A 19,493-nucleotide genomic window follows, 5' to 3' on the forward strand; every position below is an offset into this window, starting at 1 on the left:
GGAGAATCTAGCTCACCTTCACATTGTAGTCCTGGATGTTATTGTCTGCGATGGCTTGCAGGAACGCCTGAGAATGATCACCCAAGGCCCATCTGTGAGAACACAGTCGGGATTTGCTGATGGGTGTGCCCCCAGGAGAACTACAGTGGTCCTCATCTTTCTCTTCATTGTAGCTGTAGTGAATCTGGCTGGTCTGTAGACCCCCAGAGAAAATTGATGACTGCAGCCACTCTAGAAAATGTATAAATATTCATTAAAGAGAAACTGAAGTAAACTCTTCAGAAATAAACACACACACACACACACACACAAAAAAAAATAAAATAAAATAAAAAATTCTAAACTGAATACTCAATTTCAAAAAGGAAATTCAGCACCATTCTTAAGTTACTAACATACTTACATTCTCTATACTAGAAGTTTCTGATTGTCTAATATACCTAAGGATGATGTGAAGGTTAGTTTAAACAACCCATCATCTTGACACAATGTAGAATCACTTGAGAAGAGACTTGCTATAAGAGACTGTCTACATCAGATGAACCCTTGAACATTTGGAGCAGATTGCCTCTACTGACCTGGGAAGACCTAGGCTCAGGAGTGACACCATTCTCAGGATTTGGGTCTTGGACTGTAACTGTAGACAGTGAGCTCTGTAGTACGCATGAATTTATTCATTTTCTCTCTGCTTCAACTGTGTGAGTGATTAGCTACTTCAAGTTCCTGCCTTGACTTTCCACAATGATGGACTGTAACCTGCAACTGTAAGCCAATAAGCCTTTTCTTACCCTGAATAAAGGCTGTGTCAAAGTCTTATCTAACAACAGGAACACAACTAAAATGCAGGACACTAGAACCCAGTGCAGGTTTCACAAGTCTGTGTGCTCTGGTTTGGAGATGGCTTCAACATGTTCCCAAAGGATTCTTACACTGAGAGCTTGATCCCCAATATTGTGATGTTAGGATGTGATGAGACCTGTACGATGTGGGCCCAGTAGGAGGAAATATAGTGCCTAGAAGAGAACAACTGCTACAAAAGCCAAAACTTCACTCCTAAATCACACTTGGACTTTCTGTATTATCAGCTGACTTCTTTCACCATGGGTAATGTAACCAAATGGGCCTGTTAGTCATGCTACTTGGATTTACTCGGGATTTGTTAAGGTAACACACCATCTGAAGACTCAGATAACACTTTCACATGGGTAAGCAACAAAAGCTCCCGTTCCACAGCTAAGCTCTCAGCTCCAGTGGTGAAGGAAAGACAGCAGAGGCTGTCAAGGGCATGAAGGTGGAAGATAACCACTACACTAAAGGAAGAGGAAGTGACAACTGAGTATTCTGAGTTCTAGAATAAGACAAAGATGCTGAGCATGCAGACAAGAAACAGCACACCTGAAGGGTTTCTAAAATTCAATCTGAATTTTTCAAAAAACTAAAGAAATAAGACAATATTTTAACAAACCCACAATCATAAAAATAAATCTTAGTAAAGGGAATGCAAAAGACTGGAAAGGAGAGCTGTGTGTATTGTACTATGTGTGGGATGCAGGATCAGGTAAGTCTGGCAGGGATATACATTTTATTGTGTCAATTAGGAGTATTAAGTATAGCTGCTTATGTGTCACTGGATGAAACCCCACTAGAAAATTACTGGCACGAACATCACTGCAGGTTTCAATTGAGGACTTAATTTATCAGTAAATCTAATCTAATCTGCTAATCACTCCAGCAATCAAATTTGGGATGCTTTCATTGCTCTGGATATCTAGATTTGAAGTATTAGGGAATGGCTACGTCAATTCTTCCAAAACAGAGGCTTAGCTGACATAATAGTACCTTTTATCCCCCAAAGATAAGCTTTTGACCAGGCAGAGGGAAGGGCCACACCTGCCAGACTGCACAGTGCCTTCCATCCCTCTAGCCCTACAGTCTTCAAGCTCCTCCTTTGCTGACTCATGTGAAACTCATCCTCCATTACTAGGACAAGTGTCAGGAAGTAATATGAGTCAAACAGTCTGGTTCACAGGTAGCTTAGCAGGCATGGAGGCCATCTTGCCATCTCCAGACATACACTCTAAAGGTTCCTGCCCTCCTAAGCATGTTCTTCCGTTAGGCTTTTCTATACAAAGTACTGCACCATAAAACTGGTAAACAAAACATAAATGTTTTCTTACTGGCACATTCAACCTCCACAGGAGACAGTGGTGTGCTCATTGCTAAATAGGAAGCGTGCAATCCAAGAAGTAGGCCCAGGTTCCTCTCTGTGTCAATCAGAGGTGAAGACAAACTGCTAAGATCTGGGATGGTGACAACTTCTTGGTCAGGCTGGAAAGATTAATTTGTCAGTTCAGAAAACAAAATTAATTAAAATTACAACATCAAAAAAGAGCAGTAACTTATGTGCCTAAGATATCACAATCAAAACAAAAGGTGCTAAAGGTACTTCTTACTATACATCCTGTAAAGAATTTATGTTAGAGTAACCAATTAACAGTATATAAAACACTTGAGAGCAAATAGGAGAAAACAAATAATAGCTCTGGGGCATGAGAAGCATTAAGTGGCTGAACTAAAATATTCTCTGCAAGAATCCAACAGATATTTCAAAATGGCTGTGTGTAATGTTTCAAAAAAGAACAATGAACCACTGACTGCACAGAAACAATGAGAGATGACAACAATAAGCACATGGCAGTATCATTATAGAATAGTAACCTGTGGCCATACCTGGTCATAAAACCAGTCATTCTGCACAGGAAAAAAAATCAAGTGTATTACATAAACTTTCTGAGAGATCCCAACTCAATGTTTTTAGACCCCTAAACAACTAGCCCAGCACAGAGTAACTTGTTTTTCTGCTTTCAGCTTGAGAAAGCCCACCCTGTTCTAGTTCCAAAGTTTAACTATACAATGCCCCAAGGATGTTTGCTCCAGATAATCTCTAACCTTCCTTAAGGCATAAACTATAGCCTGACTTCCTCATTCTGTACTTCCCCATTCCGTGCATAATTTGTCCTCCACCCCTTGCCTTGTTTTAAATAATCCCACGCAACTAAAGTCAGAGAAACCCCATCTTAGGGGGAAGACTAAATTAATAAACTGTAAGGCCAAGGTTTAATGTCTTTTTTTCTGGAACATTTCTCTATTTTCGGCAAGATGTTAACTCTTCAAGACTTGTATATAATAAACCTTAACACATAAAATGTAAATTCATTTACCAAAAAAATCCTATAAGTTATTTATGCCCAACAATGAGTATAACTAGGTAAAAAGTCATCCCATTACAGGCACATATGAAGGGCACTCCTCTATTTCCTACAAAGCAGGCACACAGCCTCACCTCCAGATACTGGCCAACACAGAAGGCATGCATGGATTCCTGTGTATCTTCAAACTGCAAAGCTGCTTCCAAAGCTACCACCGGATCTTCCCCTGCAAACTGAGCTAAAACAAAAAGGGAAACAGGGGTATGAGTTCAACCCATTTGTTCAGACAGCTCTAGTAGCTAGACTGCAGACAGGAAGTCAGCCTGTAGCGTTGGCAGGGAAGAATGTGCCACTCTCCCAGGCTTGCCTGAGGCAACTCAGAACTCAGAACTAGTTCTACAAAGTACTAGAAAATAAAAATACATGATGCAAGGCTGGGCCTGGTGGCACCTGATTTTAATCCCAGCACATGGGAGAGTCAGGCAGATCTCTGAGTGCAAGGCCAACCTGGTCTACAAGAATTCCAAGACAGCCAGAGCTAACAGAAAAAACTTGTATCGCAAGAAAATAAAACAAACAAAAAGAATAGCATGATGATGAGAAATTCTTCAACTTGAACCTAAACTTGTTGTGAAGACAGAACAAAAGTCCCAGATTTTGTTAAATCTGAGGCTAAATTTAAGAAATTAGTCATGCCGGGTGGTGGTGGTGGTGCACACCTGTAATCCCAGTACTCTGGGAGGCAGAGGCAGACGGATTTCTCAGTTTGAGGCCAGCCTGGTCTACAGAGTGAGTAACAGGACAGCCAGGGCTATACAGAGAAACCTTGTCTTGAAAAAATCAAATCCAAAAAAACAAAAAAAAAATAAATAAAAAATAAAAATAACTCCCCCCCAAAACAACCCCCCCCCAAAAAAAAACCAAGAGAAAAGAAATTAGTCATAAACTGAGGACTCCAGTTAAAATCACACATACTGCAATTTTTAACTATGGAATAAAAAGTGAAGCCTTACCCAGTATACTATTTCCTGTTAATGACTGTGTCTGAAAGTCTTTTATATCATATACTTTTCCATCAATTACAGTCCAGAAGCCACCATCTTTATTGTGGTTCTCCAAATCAGCTTTGCGTATCAGTGTCACCTCCTCATTATTTCTACAGTTCTGACCAGTGAAAAATGACTCTATAGAAATAGAAACCAAACATCAGTCATCAGATCAAATGTCCTTATAACCCTAACCCTAACCCCACCCCTACTCAGTTTCATGAAGTTTTTTGTTTTTGTTTTGATAATCTACCTAGTCCAATTTTTGTTGCCCACATACTCATAAATATGGAGCCTTCTACTGAAGTCCAAGGGCCACATCCACCAAGATAAGTGACACCATTAACTCTCCATAGCTCCTCAGTGAGGAGTGAAGCATTAGAAACCACTTCAGGATCCATGTTACAATGTTGAATATCCTCATCTTTCACAGGTCTTAGGTAAGCAACCACAGGGGCTATGAGTTTTGTAGTACAACAGTTCTGTGTCTGGAAGTCTGTTTCACATTGATCTTCCCAATCTATACCCTCTCCCATGATGGTCCCTGAACCTTGGAGTGGGTAGGGTGTCAGACTGATATCCAATATGTGGCTGTGCACTCCACAGTCACTTGTTCCTTGTGCTCTGTACTTTGACCAGCTGCAAGTTCTTCCTCAACTACCAGCCACAGTACAAAGAAACTTCTCTGGTGAAGTCTGAGAGCTATCCATAGATTACATGGGTACTGACTTAAAACTTTATAGGGCAATTTGATACTGTGTCCATTTAGCAAAGCAATAGTACTAGGTTCACCAGTGTTTCCTATGAACTCCCCAACCATGGCTTCTTGACCAGACTTACAGTATTAGAAATGTATTTCCTCCTGTGAAGAAGCCTTAAATCCAACCAACAACTCTTAGCCCTATATAACATCTCTGCCATTTCTGTACCCAGTAGGTTTATCTTGGCACACTAATTGTTACTGTAGTTCACAGAGTTCATCACTAGGTTAAGAATGTTAATGACTCTATCCCCATCCCAATCCCAAGTTCACATATCTTCAGGTACTGTAATGGCTAGCCAGCAGGGAAGAAGCTTCTTGACCAGCACCTGCTTGAGTTGTCCATGTCCACATCCTGTGACTCATGTGTGTAGTATCCCCAGCAATATGGTCTTACCACCAAGTTCTTGTGGGCAACCAAGAGCAACAGTAATAGTCTGTATCATTCTAGAGGAGTCTCTAAGACATCAGTGAACAACAGCTTGAAAAAAGGATTTCCCACTTGTGGTACTGAGTTTTTTATTTGTCAACCAATGGTTCTGGGAGGAGCATTATACATGCATTTTGGAAGCTTATAAAATAATATATTTCCATATTTTTAATGCTAAGTTACAGGCTCCATGGCTCAGTGGATGAAGGCACTGGGCCAGACACCTGGGGTCAATCCCCAGAACCCTCGTAAATGTGTAAAGAGATAAATGATCCCACAAAGTTGTCCTTTGACCTCCACGTTCATGCTCTAGCACACATGGACTATCACTCAACATCCTAACCAATGCACATATGAATGATAATAAAAGTATTTTTAAAAAAAAGATTTAAAATCAGTAAAGTTTGATCAAATTCATGTTCTTATTCAAATTCAGCAGAGAAAACAAAAAGTTCACTCTGAAATAAAAATAGAAAAAGAAAACTGAAATAAGTTTTAACTGCATTTAAAAATAAATTTCCTAAAAATGTAAAAACCTTGATTTGACATCCAAGGCAATTTTCTTCAGGAGTTCTGTCAGCTCTGGTTTAAGTTTACAGTGTAAAGGTGAGTATGTAAAGGGGAAAAAGAAAAACTATCAGCTAGCAAGAGCCTTCATGAAAACTGATCTACAGCTCTGGCTAATTCTGATCCCAAGACACAGAATCACACAGAGCAGTGACTTAGCCTCAGCTTCAAATATTCCACAGCTCAAAACTGGAGAAGTCAAAGCTTTGTTCCAACTTGCTACATGCTATACTATTGAGGTTTAGTTTTTTTGATGTACTGTAAATGATAAGTACTAACCACCATGGCCTGGCTGCTCCCAGGACCAACAGAGTCCACAAGTACAATGTAACCTTGGTCCTATTGGTTAAAAAAAAGATGCCAACAACCAATAACTAGGCAGAGGAGACATGGGGCGGGGGTGGGGGCAGGGGTGCTCTCCTGGGCTTAGACTATGAGGAGCCCACAAGGAGAGAAGGTGGAAAGAGAAGGAAGCTGCCTGCCGTGGGGAAGGCGAGTTATAAATATATGGCCATGAAGGCTAGCCAACTAAAGGTAAAAGCTACCCAGACGAAACATGGCAAATTATAAAGTGGGGTTGATTATTGGTGGGGAAATAGATACCAATAGCAGAGATGGTAAATATCTGTCCAGTTTTAGTGCTGATTAAGGCTTATTATAAATATTAAAGTTGTGTGTCTTTTATCTGGGTAGTAAATAAGCAAAGGTGGGATAGAGGATATAAATTGAGATTAAATATTTTCGACAAATACAAACAAAAACTAAAAAGACAAAGTAAATTGAATACAGAATACCCTGTTCACCAATGTCAAAACATCATGAATGACTTCAGAAAGTTAGCCCCAACCAGGCTACTCTATACATAATCACTTAATAGTAACTTCAAGAAATACCACTCAGGGAAGGGTTTTTGAAAACTTTCTAAATTTCAGAATTTAACTACCAAATGAAAAATTTCTCATACATGTAACCTAAATCTCTTATTTGAATAATATTCTATCCTAACACACATGGCCATAAGTGAAAACAGCAGTAATTAAGACTTCAGTTTTCAAATTCTTTCAATCAGAAAGGAAGAACTGGATTACAGCAGACAAAGATAAAACTTCCCTAAGTGATGGTACTTAAGTGAAGACGGCATACCCATAATTCCAGGCCAGGCCAACTCTTCATGATCGTCCCGCTCCTTTCCAGGTGCTAAATGGTTGAAGCGATCCAGGTGCTCCAAGAGCCCTCCAAGCAGAGGTATAGCTCCAGCCTCTTGCATTAGACTAGCATTTTTACTGAGCAGAAGCACTATGGAGACCACTAGCTCTGGAAGGAGTACACCTATATTTAAACAAAAAAAGGACAGTAAGCTTTTTACAGTGTGGGCTGAGGCAGCAGACTCCTAGCATGCTCAATGTTACAGGAGAAAAACAAAACAAAAAACAAAAACAAAAAACAAAAACACAACAATACAGAATTAATAACTTTGCTCTGTGTTTAAGTTCTATGTCACAGAACAAGGAAGGCTTATGAGTTAGGATACTTCTGTTAGCACAGTATTATTTTTTTAAAGAGAGCAGCATAGCTTTAAGACTGAACTCTTAAGGGATATAAATATATTTCAAAAACACACGGACTTCAAACACAGACCTATTTCACCTGTGTGTGATTTATTCAGAAAAGTACATGTTTGGCAATATTCTAACCATCTGAAAATAAGCACTACAAAATAACGCTCTCATCTCAGAAAAATCAGCACAAGATTCTGAAAGTAGCAACTCATTTTTATACAGTCAAAATGAAATTAAATCCTAAGCACTCATCTCACTACATTTCCATCTGTATAAGATTCCATTACTAGGTTACTTAATAAACCGGGAAAGAGAGAGAAAGGAAGAAGGGATGGAAAAAGACAAGGGGACTAATGGGAAGACCAGCAATCTCAACTGACCTGAACTCCCAAGATCTCTCAGACACTGAGCCACCAACCAGGCAGCACACACCATCTGATCTGAGGCCCCTGACACATGTACAGCAGAGGACTGCTGGGTCTGGCCTCAGCGAGAGAAGATGCATCTAACGCTAAAGAGACTGGAGGCCTACGGAGTATGGAGGCCTGGTGGGGTAAGGGTGAGGGGATGGGGATGTCCTCTTGGAGGTGGGGCTATGGGATGGGGAGGGGGGCGGGGCAGACCAGGAAGGGTATGAAGTCTGGACTGTAAAAAAGGACTAAAGAATACAAATACATTAATTTTAAAAAAAGACAAGGAGACTAGAAAATGTAGAGTTGAACATATAAAAGTTTTATCAGTGAAAAATACACCATAGCTTTCACTAGTCTCCTAAAATAACAAATGTGTTAACATATGTCCAGTCAAAGTACAAGAAAGGCTATAAGGAAGGAAGGAAGGAAGGAAGGAAAGAAGGAAGGAAGGAAGGAAGGAAGGAAGGAAGGAAGGAAGGAAGGAAGGAAGGAAGGAAGGAAGGAAGGAAGGAAGGAAGGAAGACTACAGAAAGGTACCTGTAAAGTCCCCTTCCATTACACAGGCCACTTCTGCAAAGTGCTGCCAGCTGCTCGAAGCGATGCTGGCAGCCACAGGCAGTATGTCTCCGATGTGTGTGCACACAAGGGCTGTGTACTTTTTCAGCAAAGAGCCAACACCCATTAGCTCAGGACCTTAAAGAAGATTCAGAAAATTACATTTTCATTACTAAAAGTTTTCTCTGATAACTGAGTTGTTCTACTATCCCCTCTCCCAAGAAGAGACAGTTTACCTATTTACCCAAATAAGACCAATTTTACCCTCGGCCTTTGGCTCTTTTTTGTATCACAGAAAAGAATTTAAGATTTGTCTAAGAATTTAAATGCTTAGACAATTAAGTAAAATAATAATGCTGGAGAGACAGTTCAGTACCCACATGGCAACTTACAACCATAACTCCAGTTCCAGGAAACCTGAAGCCCTCTTCTGACCTGTGACTACCTAGAGTACCTGAAAGCTTGAGTACCAAACACACATGTGCTACACATATATACATGCAGGTAAAGGAGTCACATACCTAAAGATGAATTTTTATAAGTATATATTTTAAAGTGATAAATATAAATATAAATATAAATATAAATATAAATATATGATCAAAAAGTAGATTAAAAATATAGCTTCCAGAATTGGTACATTAAATATAGTTTGAGAACCACATCTGGATACACATTCTGGGCAGACCAAAAGAAATCAAAAACAAAATTTAAAAGCTCCAAATGTATAAGACACTTGCATGTCTTGAAAAAAAAACTTACTGGAAGAATCTGAGATTGGACCAATATTTTCTCCTGGATAAAGTTTGCTGATGAGCAGTCGCTGAAAGCGCAGTAACAGATCCAAGGAAGCCGATCTCTCACAGCTATGCTGCTCAAAGTCCAGACACGAGGAAATGCGGCGAGCAACATCTTTCAGTCTGGCTACAGTCTGAGAAGCGATATTTCTATGTAAGGGAAGAGGGGGTGAAAAATGAAAGTATTCTGTTAGAAAGCAAAGGGAAGAACTTTACATGAACTAATTATCAGAAGCACAGACAATACATAAGTTAACCACCAGATGTATGAGGTGGATCTGCATGCAGCAAGAACGCTCTGATTCCAAACTGACCAGATGCCAAAGATCCAATAAAGCCCTACCAGAACATCAATGACACAAAATAAGAGCAGATCTTGCTCAAAAAGGAAAAGTTCTATAAAAACATAAGAGCAAAACATTATCTTTTTTCTCCAGAGCAGTATGCCATTTGTTCTAAAAGTCAAGATGCACCATATCACTACACTGCCTTTGCAAGTCGCTTTCAGCGCCTGCTGAAGGATGGCACATGAGGTTCTTCTGAGCAGAGAACACAGGAGGGATACTAAAATGAGTATAAATTGACCCTGATTAGAATAAGATGCCCAAACATCACAGCAAGGAACAGCAGCTTCAGTCCCTACCACGTACTGAGACTTGAGCCCTCAAGTATGAGAAGAGACGAAGAAAGTCATGAGCTTCTGCCAAGTTTATAAAGTAGTGGAAGCTACCGTGCAATGAGCCAGGTACAAAGGAACAAAGGTAGAAATGACAAGGGTCAGAAATAGAGAGGCATCAGAACCATGATGCTACAATGAGATTCTATAACATGGACTAACTGAGGGGTTGGCTGGCTGGCTGGCTGGCTGGCTGGTTGTTTGGGGGGGGGGGGGGGGGGGCTATTATCTACATAAGCAAGGAGTAACTGAGGTCAGCATGAAATCAAGTCAAATGGAACAGGGAACACCAAGTGGGATACTTGCTAAGTAACCACAATCCAGCCCCCAGTGAGCCAGGCCTCATCTTTGGTACAGAACAGAAAGAAAGGAATAGGTTAATGAAGAGAAACAGAAAGAGAAGAGCTAAAGTCAAGCCTGGTTCCAGGGCTGCCACAAATCAGATCTACCCCAGCAGCTCCAGGCAGAAATATATGTAAGCTACCAACACCTACTATGGTCCCCAAAGGACCACCTGGGATCCTCTACTCATGAGAAAAGATTAAGAACATACTTTAGGCTCCACCACCGTTTTTAAATAATAATATTTTTGTTTATTCTTTGAGAATTTCATATATTATGTTTTATGAAACTTTACCTCTTAATTCCTACTGTAAGAGCATACTATTGAAAAAATACAAAACTTTAAACAATATGAATGAAGACAGGACAGTAAGAACAAAATGAGTAGCTAGGGCTCCTGCGGTAACTGAACTTACACTGTAATATTTGCTCAGGTATAGGACCTCACCCTGATCACACATTACAACGAACACATAATAAGGTCCCCTTTGACCTCTCCTGTCAAGCTCACTACCTGGCAAGTAGCCCTGACAACACTCCAACAGAAGAAATGGGTCTAAAATCTCACGCCCAAAATACAGTTTAGTGGGGTGGAACTGGAGAGATGTCTTAGAAGTTACGAGAACCCAAGTTTGGTTCCCAGCAACCATAGGTAATCTAAGGCCTATGGTCTCCATGTGCATCTGCATTTACATGCACATACCCCCACATAGGCACACATATATGTACATAATTTAAACTAATAAATCTTTTATAAATTGATACATCTTAAGGAATTAATAGTATAAAAATTTTAGCTTATTTCCTTTATTATAAAATTCAGATCCATAATCAGAATGTGAAAAGGGTTCATTTATTATAAGAACATCAAAACTCTTACTTTCACATGTAAATAATATTCTGTAGTGCCTGTCAGCATAAAATTTATGAATCAGTCCGAAATCTGTTCCTCATTATTTTTAGCAAGGATCAATTTTATCATCTCCCATTTTCAAAGAAATAAATGATAGAAAATATTTCAAGTTCTATTTTTAGACTATTTTGTAATAACTGAACTAATCGAGTCAACATAAATATCTTCTGATCATTATCTAAAGAATAAAATGTCTATTCATACAAAAATGGCACATTATATATGCTTAACAGCCTAGATTAAGAGGCATGCAAAAGGCTTCTCTGACTGATTTCCAAAGATTCTAGCAAAACAGGTATAACTCTGTGGCACATATGGGAACTTACCTGCCATAGGACTGAAAAATAAGCTCACTAAATAGAAAGAAACCCTAGAGAAAGAGCACCTATATGTAATTTTTAATCACATGAATAAAAATAAAAATGAACACTCAAAATTTAATATGTTTACCTCATGCTCTAGCTCTGAGAGACAGCACACAAAAGCACAGCAAACAAAAACTTAGTCCTCAGTTGACACAAAGCAAATCATTCAAATACTTTGAAAATTTTACTATTTCAACATGAACTCAGAAATAAACTATTGGTGTGTGTGAGTGTGTTTCTGTGTGTATGTGTGTGTATGTATGCATGTATTTATTCTAGAGATTGAAGCCATCATGTATGCTAGGCAAGCACTTTACAACTGAGTCCACCCCCCACCCCCTGATGTATGGCCCTTTCTATTGGTTTTTATCACTGAAAATGTTATCACTTTACTACTAAAACTGACCATAACAATTAGTTTTAAAACTTAATCATGAAAAGTCCATCACTAACCTACTGAGGACAGCAGGTACACCCACCCTACCTATGGCAAACATGGACACAGAAGCTGCCAGAACCTGGTCTCCTGCTGTTTGGGCAACTGCTTGGGCCAGCCCACTAGAGCTCTACTCTCTTTATGACGATAAAATACAATCTAGGCATGCTAGGAGGAAGAAGTGGGAGATTCAGAAGTTCAGGGCCGCACTTATCCGCACAGCAAATTTGAGTCCAAGCTGGTTATAATAGACTATCCCTCCCCTCCTCTCCTGAAACTGAAAACATAATAAACAAAGAGCCTAGATTCAGAGAGCAGAAAGTCAAGAATGTGATGTCTTTCTTTAATGATATATTTATTTTTTATGTCTATGAGTATTCTATCTGCATGTACACCTGCATGCCAGAAGAAGGGCATCAGATCACATTATATATGGTTGTGAGCCACCATGCACTTGCTGGGAATTAAACTCAGGACCTCTGGAAGAACAGTCAGTGAATGGCCTTAACTGCTGAGCCGTTTCTCCAGCCCCGAATGTGATTTCTTTCACAGACTTATTGAATTATTTATCCAACTTTGTCTGGCTTTGACCCTTCCCAAGGTTAACTTTCATGACAGTTTGAGTTCATTTCATCCTTTACTACCTCTGAAATCGGCTTTCCAAAGAACCACTCACTATTCTTTCATTACATTTTTAATTTAAGTTAAAAGTTGTCTTGTAAGTTTTCCTTATAAGTTTGTCTTATAAGGTTTTCTGGTTTTGTCTTCTTTCTGTTTTGTTTTTCGAGACAGGGTTTCTTAGTGTAGCCTTGGATGACTATAATGAGTATTAACCTCTTTAAAAAGTAACCTTGCCTGGGTTAGAGAGATGACTCAGCAGTTAAGAGCACTGGCTGTTCTTCCAAAAAACCTGGGTTCAATTCCCAGCACCCATACGGCAGTTCACAACTATCCTTAATTCCAGTTCTACAGAATCTAACACCGTCACACAAACATGCATGCAGGTAGAACATCAATGTACATAAAATAAAAAAATGTAACCATGCCTTAATTGTTATAATTTGCACTTCCTTGCTTATTAATGGGTATAAAAATATTTTTATGATACTTCAATTGTAAAGTGTTACAAATTTCTTCATATTCCCTCTTCTTAGCCATGCTTAAGAACCTTCTCTTCCCTCTACAACTCTGTCCTAGAAAATCTTTGGAGTAAGATCAACAGCTTCGTCAGGCTTTAGTGTTTGATTTCACTATTTAAAACAGTAACAGCAAACTAAAATATAGCATAGCTAATACTATTTACCTAAGGAGCTGCTGTATGAGTTGAACTAGAGGCAAGCACTGTTTGCCAGATGATTCATAGATCCCAGTGTTAATTAGGTCTTTATCCAGGGGAGTCCTACTTCTATGAAATGTGGAGGCACTGGCTTCTTGCTCATCAATTTCTTTTTCCTTCTGTGCTTCTTTCTTGGCTTCTATATCCTGAAATTCATAAAACACAAACTGGTGAACAGTTAGCTCATTAACACCACAGCAGTCCTAGCCTCAGATGCTGATGCACACAACTGACAATACCTGCTGTGTATTTTGTCAGAAACCCCACCCTTTGGTTGCTATGGTTTTAAATATTCTCTTTCTTTCTGCTTTTCTTCTCTTCTCTTATGTATGTAAGTGTTTTGCCTACATGTATGTCTGGACAACATGTGTGCCCAGTGCTAGTGGAGGCCAGAAGATAACATCAAATGCCCTAGAGTTAGACATTGTAAGCCAGCATGTGAGTGATGGGAATCATATCAAGGTCATCGGAAGAGCAGCAGCCAATACTCTTATTGCAGAGTCATCTCTCCAGCCTCAAGACATTGAAATCTTTGCCACCAATTCTGACAAATACTTAGTATTTTATAACTTATACAGAGTCAGGAAAGAGCTGCAGCTCTCACACAACTGTTCATATGTAAGGAACAGGGCCCATCTGGGAATATGTAAGCACACACCTAGAACTCAGTTAATGCCTCCCCCACAGTATTTAGTCACAGGGAAATGCATGCTCAAAGGGTTAGCACACACTTTCTCCCTTGATGAACTTAACGATCCTACTGACCACAGTAGACTTAAAACCAGAAACAACAAGTGTTACAACCAACCATTCAATGGAATACTTTTCAACAGCAAAAAGCATGAAAGAATTCTCAATCATAAGAACAAAGTAGTAACAAACTGTGATGCAGCTGAATATAAAAACCATCAACTGAGGCAAAAGAAGAGGTACTACTACCAAGTATCCCATTTACATGACATTCGAGGCAGATAATCAAAAGGCTGGGGAGTCTAAATGCAAAGGGACATAAGGATCTTCCAGGGTGATGAAAATAATCTACATGATAGAAGAAACTGTCAAATTCATCAAAGTAGACACTTAAAATGGGATTACTTTATCACAAATAAAAACAAGAGTTTGAAAAATTTGTATGTAATTAAAAGTTTTACATTTTGGGTTCTTCAATGATTATAGTCACAATTCCTACATATGTCCGAATACACAGTTTTCAATCTCTATACACTAAGTATACACTAAGTAAAATCACTCATTGACTCTCTCTGTACTCCTAGCGCCATACCTGAATTTCTGCAGTAATGGCTGCATTTAAAGCTGACTCTAATCCTCCATCAGCCATCAAGCTCCCAACTAAAAGATCAATCATGAATCGACGACCTGGACTTATATTCACTTCATTGCCTGAAACTGAAAAAAGAAGGGGTTTGTTCTGTTTAGTTTGGTGTTTGTTTTCGCAGTGTGGATAAGTGCCCTCCCACATCCCTTCCCACATTTTCGTCTGTGCACAATTCTTCACCTAACAAAAGCTCACCTGTGCAGGGCAGGAGTGCTGAGAGCGCCCTGGCCCGCTCCTCGGCTGTGGGCAGCAGCACAGACCAGCCGCTCTGGAGTACGGCCTGGGCAGCTGACTGCACCGTGCCCAGCACTCCAGCACTGCTGGCCAGGGTCACCACTGTCTGCTTGAGGCTGTTCAGGAGCACGCTGCCCAGACCTAAACCAAGGAATTCCGGCTCAACCTGGTGACTAATGGCAGCATGCAGCTATAAAAAGAAGAAAAAGTATTTAGAACATCCAAATGTTAATAAAGGACTGAATAAACTTTAATTTGAAATGTTACTTACATAAACAAAATTAACTTTTCAGTTCAAATTGATATCTCTTATCCAAAATGTTTCACATATTGGAATATTTTTATACATATGCAACTTAAAGGACTCATGTATTATACAAAATTTATGTGTGCTTCATACACACCTACTATATGTAGCCTGGACATAAATTATACATTATTTTGTTTGTTGTCCTAGAACTCAATCTGTAGACCAGGCTGGCCTTGAACTCACAGAAATTCACTCCTCTGTCTCCCAAGAGCTGGGATAAAAGCCTGTGCACCACCATGCCCAGCTACATGATTTTAAAAATTTTTTACACATGAAACAGTTGGCATACAATGAATTTTCCATCAACAAAATCACATTAATACTGAAAAAAGTTTAAAATTGGAACCATTTCAAATTTTAATTTTCAGATTGGAAAGACTGATCCTTACATGAATTTTTAAAAACTACTAAAATGTTTTAACCCCTATATCTGGGAAATCTCATTGTAAAAGTACTTTACAAAAACAATGTCTTACCCAGCTCTCACTATACAACTGCAAAATACAAGATCAGCACAAAGGACTAAATAATGTAGAAGCAGCAACAATCAGTGCAATCCCCAACAGTCTGCACCCAACAGAAAAATGCCTGGAACCAACTGCACTTTAAAACTAGATAGCTAAGCCACAGCTCACAAGCAAAGTCCTCGGGGCAAAGCAAGTACACTGACAAGGTAGGAGCCAAAGGCTCTGCTCTTAAAAAGCGGGGGCCCAGGCTGAGCATTAGATCAGCCATCCAATGAACAGAAGAGCAGTTCCCACACTCCTCACAATCACCTGCTAAACCTGAGCTTTCCCTAGAAATCTGACGGCCTAGTGTGATAGAGTGTCACACTATTCTTAGACAACTCTTCTAGTGCTCACGAAACCAGGGAGCCAGCCTGCCCTCTGAATAGCTATGAGATAACAGTCTACTACCCATCTAAGCACAAATACCAGAGGACAAAATGACCACTTGATCCCACTATAAACTATAAAACCCTACAGCATAACAGAAGTAAATACAAAACTGGCTTCTAGGGTCACCTTGACCAAAGCAAAGAGATACTGCTATCACTATGGAAAGGAACAGGTACTATCTGAAACAAAATAACATGAGGGAAGATATTTTTCAAAGAAAATTATGTCCCTAGAGATGGTGATTAAAAAAGGAAAAAAAAAGTACATATAAGTATATGAAAAATATTCTTAGAAGTTAAGAATCAGAGAGCCAGTAATACTGTATAGCCAATAAGGTCACATACCACCAAGCCTAACAACCTGAATTTAAACTAGGACCTACATGGCAGATGGATAACGAACTTCCACAAGTTACCCTCTGACCCCCACACACACACACACACATATAGGAATACATAAATACATAAATGTAATACAAAATGTTTTAATCAAGGTTGGAACTAGAACCATGGCTCATCAGTTTATTCAGTTATAAATTTAGGACACAGCTTCATTCCCAGTCCCCATGTCTTCATGCTCACAATGACCTGTAATTCCAACTCCATGGAATCTGATGACCTCTTCTGGCCAACATGAGCACACATACACACACACTCATATAGACATACAAATAAATATAAACAAATGTAATAAAAAAAATAAATCCTAGAAAAATAAAGAATAAGCAGGGCAGGGGTGGTGCACACCTTTAGTCCCAGCACTTGGAAGACAGAGGCAGGTGGACCTTTAAGAGGCCAGCCTGGTCTACAGAGCAAGTTCCAGGACAGCCAGGGCTAACACAGAGAAACCCTGTCTCAAAAAACCAACTATAACAACAGCAACAATAAAAAGCAGACACCAGAAGACAAAAATATTGAGATAAAAACAAAGGTTCAAAACTGACCACATTCTAAAAATGTAAAAGCAGTTCCAAGAACAGAACCCTTAAGACAGAGGTGTGCAGGGCCAGGAAGTTCCTTTGTGCCCTTTCTGCATTCTACGTCCTGCCCTAATAGTCATGCTTTTTGGTTTGTATATACAGAGGCTCCAATTGCATGGGCCTAGGAAAATGTGCTTGAATCACCATCTTATACAGCACTCCAAATAAATACCTGTTAAACAATTCAGTAACCGGGTCTATTGAGCTAAAGAAACAATTTTTGAAATGAAGAAATGAGTAAACCACTTAGAACAGTAAGATTGAGAGATGAAGGGTAAAAGCAATGAAGAGATTTAAAACTATCAAAGAAGTCATGAAGGGTGGGATAATAAAAAGACACTCAACATATTTATTTGGCTTCTCTGGGGGGATATAGATTAAAAGTAGAGAGCAGGGGCTGGAGAGATGGCTCAGTGGTTAAGAGCACTGACTGCTCTTCCAAAGGTCCTGAGTTCAAATGCCAGCTACCACATGTTGGTTTACAACCATCTGTAACGAGACCTGACACCCTCTTCTGGTCTGTCTGAAGACAGCTACAGTGTACTTTCACATATAATAATAAATAACTATTTAAAAAAAAAAAAAAGTAGAGAGCAATTTCAAACTCAGTGAGAACATGAGCTCGAATACTAAGGAACATCATAACCTCAAATTACATTTAGAAAAGCTTCACCTAGACAGAACATTTGAGAGGCTACCAAAGAGAAAGATGTGTTAGCTACAAAGGATCAAGTGTACCAGTGAAAGACTTCTCATCAACAATACAAGACCTATTTTCAGTAGAACATTTTCTAAGAGCTAATAAACCGGAGATGACCTGTGGCGCAGCTGAGTTTTGGTAAACACTTGCTGAGCACGTGTGATGCCGTAGGTTCATCCCTAGAACTGAGAGGGTGGGTCCCCCTCTAACTTAATGAATTATCTTGAAAAGCTAAAATAAGCGTTTTTCAAACTTTAATCTCACATACCCTGAAGGGAGGAAAAGAAAACCTTTATAAGAAGGAATCTGAGGAAATTATCTGATCCCAAGAAGACCAGGTATATTAACAAAGTAAACTGAACTGGCTATTGGGAAAACAAAGGATTACATTTTGAGTATGGCATCTTTAAAAATTCTATTAGAGAAAACTTAAAAAATAATTATACTGCTATACCAGCCCTAAAGGACTTTTATTACTACTTTACAAATCATAAAATCAGACTATTTCCTAAAGTTAGCGATACCCACCTGCATACCCATACACAGACACACACATATATATATACACACATAATTTAAAAAATAACATATTTTCAAAATCAGACAATATTCTAAAATTGTAATTGGAAATGCTCTTTCAGAGACAAAGTAACAGAACACCTTATATCTAATATAATTGAAAGGCAGTTTAGGATCAACCTACAAGGGTAAGAAAGAGAGGCTAGGAGAAAGGCTGGGTGACTTTCATACCCATGTGAGGAAGAGAAGGAACTGACGTAGGGAGCCACATTACTGAATACAGCTTTCACAGTCTAAAAGACAATCCAGTGGCACTAGTCTGTCAACTGGAGTTTACCACTCTCTTCCTTCTACTGTCTCAGACATTTCTCCATACACGCTCTCCCCACATGAATGTCAGGACAGTGGTTATAGCAGAAATAACTCATTCTGTACATACTCTTACCTATATGCAAAGACTGACTTCCAGGAAAAACAAAATAAGATCAAATGTTAAAAGCCTTATACACATAACTCCATCATAATCTTATTTTAAAATACTTTCAAGGTTTTATTAATTTTTCAACAGGCTGAAATTCACACATTCTATATGAATACACTCTATACACTATATGACATATATACATTCTATATGAATACACTCTATACATTATATGAATACAGTCAAGAATTCCCAAGGCATATATAAAGGGACAGGAAACCAACAAAGAATTACCACCTGCAGTCGCAGAAGATTCAGCGTTGCCACAGCCATGCACTCTTTCTCCTGTGGTGGGGGCCAGTCAGCTGTGCCGTCCATTCCCTCACTGACTTGACGCAGCAGGAGATCCAGCTGCTCAAAAGTCATTGAGCAGATGTCTACTACAAAAGGGACACGAAGGCCAATGGACCACTCAGAACAAGATGACCATGCAAAGCTCTGTGCAAGAAAAAAAGGAACCAAACATGAAATCTGTAGGTTCATCAGTAGTCTGTTCCACTGAAGAGACTTAGCACTTAGTGTGATGAGAACACCCCACGATACCACTTAGTTATCCCTCTACATCCCCAAATTCATGGCAGTCTAACGTATAAACTATCTCTAATTTCCTCTTCTTTTTCACCCTCCCACC

At 39.3% G+C, this 19,493-nt stretch overlaps 1 protein-coding gene across 5 annotated transcripts in view; it reads right to left on the reverse strand.

Annotated features, from left to right (window-relative positions):
• Positions 1 to 19,493, reverse strand: part of Herc2 (HECT and RLD domain containing E3 ubiquitin protein ligase 2) — a 165,344-nt gene that overhangs the window by 95,025 nt on the left and 50,826 nt on the right. For all 5 annotated transcript variants that reach the window (XM_052161590.1, XM_052161599.1, XM_052161565.1 and 2 more), the window contains exons 17-27: positions 19,100 to 19,300; positions 14,936 to 15,164; positions 14,687 to 14,811; positions 13,372 to 13,550; positions 9,302 to 9,486; positions 8,522 to 8,677; positions 7,156 to 7,341; positions 4,223 to 4,393; positions 3,344 to 3,447; positions 2,178 to 2,328; positions 17 to 231 (exon numbers count right to left, since the gene is read on the reverse strand). In XM_052161590.1, coding sequence (XP_052017550.1) covers positions 17 to 231; positions 2,178 to 2,328; positions 3,344 to 3,447; positions 4,223 to 4,393; positions 7,156 to 7,341; positions 8,522 to 8,677; positions 9,302 to 9,486; positions 13,372 to 13,550; positions 14,687 to 14,811; positions 14,936 to 15,164; positions 19,100 to 19,300 — 1,902 coding nt within the window. The remainder of the gene's footprint in view (positions 1 to 16; positions 232 to 2,177; positions 2,329 to 3,343; positions 3,448 to 4,222; positions 4,394 to 7,155; positions 7,342 to 8,521; positions 8,678 to 9,301; positions 9,487 to 13,371; positions 13,551 to 14,686; positions 14,812 to 14,935; positions 15,165 to 19,099; positions 19,301 to 19,493) is intronic.

Source organism: Apodemus sylvaticus, chromosome 1 (assembly GCF_947179515.1).
Source record: "Apodemus sylvaticus chromosome 1, mApoSyl1.1, whole genome shotgun sequence".
NCBI lineage: Eukaryota > Metazoa > Chordata > Mammalia > Rodentia > Muridae > Apodemus > Apodemus sylvaticus.